Here is a 1,074-nt window from a genome sequence, read left to right as displayed (position 1 = left end):
TTGCCACGGCGACCGACCATGCACCCCACCCCACCCCCTCCTCAGCGACGTGGCTCCTGCCAGGGCTCAGCCCGCCGAGTGACCGAGCGGATCCGGCCGCTTGCCATCCAGGGGCCTGCTTTACCTGCACCTCTATCTCCGGAGACCACTCGGTGTTGACTAACAAGTCGTAAAGAATGGTCTCCTCCTCGCCCTCGGCGATACCAGGACTCAAAGCCGGCCCAGACTCGGGGGCCGCCATGTTCGCCTGGACAGGGCGGAGGAGAGCGCTACGGCAGGCCGCGCGGGACAGGCTTCCTAGACGCAGCCACTTGTGATTCGCCGGAAACAGACCACTAAAAGAGAAAACAATATTAACTCTCGAGCAGGCGCCAATCTCTACAGCTAATCCCGATCCTGGTGCCCTACTGGTTAATTACGGGAGATGTGTCCAGTCAGTGAGCCTTTCTTATCCAAGTCAGCATTGTGTGTGTGTGTTACTGGGAATTGAACCACCCTGATTCTTCGCATTTGGCGTCATCAGCAGCCCTTTTAATTTTTTTTTCTTAAGACAGTGTCCTGCTAAATTGTCCAGACTCGACTGGAGCTCGCAATCCTCCTGCCTCAACCTCCAGCCTTGCTAGCATTACAGGCGTATGGCACCACACTTGGTTCTCCCCCTTCCTTAAAACGGAAATGGCAAAATTCCCTTTCCTAAATTGCTGGTGTATTCATTGCCTAACAGAACTCTTGAGAATCAAAAAATAAATAAACACCAAATAATTATCTAATTCAACAGTTTGGGGGAATGATAGGTAACGGAGGAGGGAGGCATTAGGGCACAAAGAGGACAGTGAGGGCCAGAGATCTGCAAGGACTTCCTGAAGAAGGGGGAACTTGCCCTGGGTCTGTAAGGACCAGGGCTGGGAGAGTGCTTTAAGGAGGGGGGAAGGGAGTCAGCGAAACCAGAAGCTGGATGTGGTGGTGCTGGCCTGAATTCCCATCCCTCTAGGACGCTGAGGCAGGAAGATCCCAAATTCAAGCCCCGCTTGGCCACTTTAGCAGCATAGCAAAACCCTGCCTCAAAATAAAAAT

The 1,074-nt window shown here is 53.2% G+C and overlaps 1 protein-coding gene across 3 annotated transcripts in view; it reads right to left on the bottom strand.

Annotated features, from left to right (window-relative positions):
• Nbas (NBAS subunit of NRZ tethering complex) overlaps window positions 1–524 on the bottom strand; it is a 234,933-nt gene extending 234,409 nt beyond the window's left edge. Inside the window, exon 1 of one of the 3 annotated variants that reach the window (XM_033756036.1) lies at window positions 125–524. In XM_033756036.1, coding sequence (XP_033611927.1) covers window positions 125–241 — 117 coding nt within the window. In that variant the 5' untranslated portion in view covers window positions 242–524. The remainder of the gene's footprint in view (window positions 1–124) is intronic. The other 2 variants (XM_033756035.1, XM_010629031.3) reach the window with 2 other exon arrangements.
• Window positions 525–1,074: the final 550 nt, after the last annotated feature.

Source organism: Fukomys damarensis, unplaced genomic scaffold, assembly GCF_012274545.1.
Source record: "Fukomys damarensis isolate Sample0158 unplaced genomic scaffold, DMR_v1.0_HiC HiC_scaffold_25, whole genome shotgun sequence".
Taxonomy (NCBI): Eukaryota; Metazoa; Chordata; class Mammalia; order Rodentia; family Bathyergidae; genus Fukomys; species Fukomys damarensis.
This window is presented reverse-complemented; position numbering and strand designations above follow the sequence as displayed.